Below are 2,701 nucleotides of genomic sequence, written 5' to 3' on the forward strand. Positions count from 1 at the left end.
TTAGGCAAAGAACACAAGGATAAGAATTACCATTCGAAGGAAAGTTTGTGATGACATGGACATATCAGTGCCCATGGATCTAATTACAGGTTTTCATCAAGCGTTAGCAACGACCATACCAGAATCTAACAGAGTGGAAGACCAACATCTAGCTAGGCAAAGTACACTAAAATAGGAATTACCAGCTTCCAAGAGAATGAAAACTTTGACGAACGTACACAGTTTACCAGGTTTCCTATCATGCTTTAAATCTGAAACTATTTGGCACTTCTCCTTTGCAAGCAGCTGCATAGTCTTCAGCAAGTTGTGGTGCATCTTCCTTGTGAGGACATATGCACTTCTCCACGAATGCCTTGTCAGTGAACTTGGCAATTGTGTAATAGCTTGGGTCACGCTTGAGCAATCCATTTTCCTTGAGAAATTTCACAACATAGTAGCGGGGCCTGAGCCGGCCCTCCAGGCTGTAAGTGAGCAAAGCCGGGCGATGAGCAATGTAGGCCGGCTGCAACCCCACCTCAGAGATAAGGAACTCGGACCTGCGCTTCAGCATGTCCCTTGACTTCCCCAGCAGAAACGGAGCCTTGGACACAGCAATGCCAACGTCGGCATCAGACCACCCAAGTGTCCTCTTCAAGTAGTCCACTTTGGCAGCGATCTTGTCCTCGCTGAAGTATGAGACAACATGCAGCGCTTGCCTGAACATCCCAGATCCACGGGGCACACCTATACGTTCGGCGCACGCGACCATCCGCAAGACACGTTCTGTGCTGGCACAAAGTATCCTCGGCGCACGGATGAAGAGCTTGGCAATATCACAAGCACCTAGACCGCACTCTGCTAGGATACTGACTTTGGGCTTGACATCCCTCTCGAGGTGGGAGCCGAGGAAGCCGGAGCCGTATTTGAGCGGCCGGAGCAAGTTGTCGATGGAGCCGAAGAGTGGCAGGTAGTACTCTACCTTGCAGACGACGGATCTCTGGCGCAAGTAGTCAGGGGCGAGCGAGACGAAGCGCGCGATCTCAGCCTGTGACAGGCCGAGGCCGGCGAGCCCCGCGACATTGGGGGCCAGGGTTCTCTCCAGTTTGGCGCAGAGGATCTGCGGGTCCCTGGCGACGAGGGCCGCGACGTCGGCGCCGGAGAGGCCTAGGCCGGCGAGGAAGGCGATGACGGCGTCGGGGTTGGCGGGGGACTTGAGGTGGCTGAGCTTAGCGGAGGCCTTGAGTGCCTGAGCACGGGTGAGGCCGCAGGTGCGGACGAGGTAGTCGTCGACGGCGAAGGCAGGGTTGGGGGAGACGCCCGGCGCGGCGGCAGAGATGAGGCGGTGGAGAGAGAGGAGTGGGGAGGTGGAAGGAAGGGGCGGGCCGGAGAGGACGCGCTTCCGGAGGTGGAGCATGGCGCCGCGACGGCGGGCAGCGGCGGCGGCGGTGGGGAATTCCAGTGGCGCGTGTGTGTCCCCGATGGTGGTGTGTGGTGGGCGATTCTCTAATTAACTTGGCTGAGCTACTAAGTAATCATCCAATCCCTGTCATCCAAATAACATCCAACGGCCTATTTTCGTCCACCCTCCACCAGAACATGTTTTATCTCATAATAACAAAATTCTTCTTCTCCTTTTTCTTTCGGAAATGTTAACGACCACACGTGTGGGCGTTTGCATCTCGCCCACACGCGTGGATCCGCGTCCGTTCGTGAGCGCACGAATCTTGGTATGTTTCTAGTGCCACGTAGGACTGGCCTGGTGTGTGGGCGTTCAGCCGGTCGCCCACACGGCCGTTTCATCACACAGGAGGGGCTGGTGTGTGGGCGTCAGCAGTTCGCCCACACGCCACTTTGCACGCACACACAAGGGCTAGTGTGTGGGCATTTGTCATCTCGCCCACACACCCGTCTCCTCTCCCACACCAAAACTGCTAGTTGCCATGTGTTTTGCCTTCCGCTGGGTAGCTGTGGTAGGAAGAGGGGAAAAGGGGAAAGGATATACTCCTAGGTGCTGAACTATGGAAAACTCTTTTTGTCTGATCGGAGGTAATGCATCAGACCAGTCGACTTCCGTCCGAATCTCATGGTCAGAATACTTCTTATCCCATTTCTTGTTTTTATTAAAAAAATCACGTCAATCAGTTGCTAATAACTACCCGCATCTGCCGCATAATCTCCTCCCCTGGTCAATCGCCCGTGCATGCCCTTCCAAAACTCGCTCTTCTATCTTTCCTTACACGCACCTCCACCTACCTCGCATTAACCGCACCGCTCCCATTATCTCTGTCACCACGCTTCATCTTCCTTAGCATGCTGCCTCGCCGACGACCATCCATGCTGCTCTCCATCAGCGGTGAAGAGCAGTCCACAGGGATGTTTCCAGGCTCCTGCGGCCTACACGATGTGCCCCCAAATGCCAAATGCATCCTCCTCCTCAAAGACATCTTCCCTTCTTGTGGCCGCCGTTTCCAGGCTCCTGCGGCCTACACGACGGCCGAAGCGCCTATATATATACTAGCAAAAGAGCCCGTGCGTTGCAACGGGAGAGAAAAACATAACACACGCTCTTAACTCGACAACCATCACTCAAGATCACAATAGGTCCATCTTCTTTATTTTTGCGAGGCATCATATTTGTGTTGCCGCTTATCCTCCTTCTCATCCTCGCCGGCGATGGCCTCGTGTTCACACAAAACAACAAAAAACGTGTGTTGAATATGGT

General features: G+C 54.2%; 1 protein-coding gene across 1 annotated transcript; it reads right to left on the minus strand.

The window, feature by feature from the left end:
• LOC119319249 (transcription termination factor MTERF8, chloroplastic-like) lies at positions 1-1,458 on the minus strand. Its single transcript, XM_037593738.1, has one exon. It carries the CDS (start codon positions 1,391-1,393, stop codon positions 239-241), a length of 1,155 nt encoding a protein of 384 aa, XP_037449635.1. The 5' UTR covers positions 1,394-1,458; the 3' UTR covers positions 1-238.
• Positions 1,459-2,701: the final 1,243 nt, after the last annotated feature.

This window comes from Triticum dicoccoides, chromosome 6A (assembly GCF_002162155.2).
Source record: "Triticum dicoccoides isolate Atlit2015 ecotype Zavitan chromosome 6A, WEW_v2.0, whole genome shotgun sequence".
Classification (NCBI taxonomy): domain Eukaryota; kingdom Viridiplantae; phylum Streptophyta; class Magnoliopsida; order Poales; family Poaceae; genus Triticum; species Triticum dicoccoides.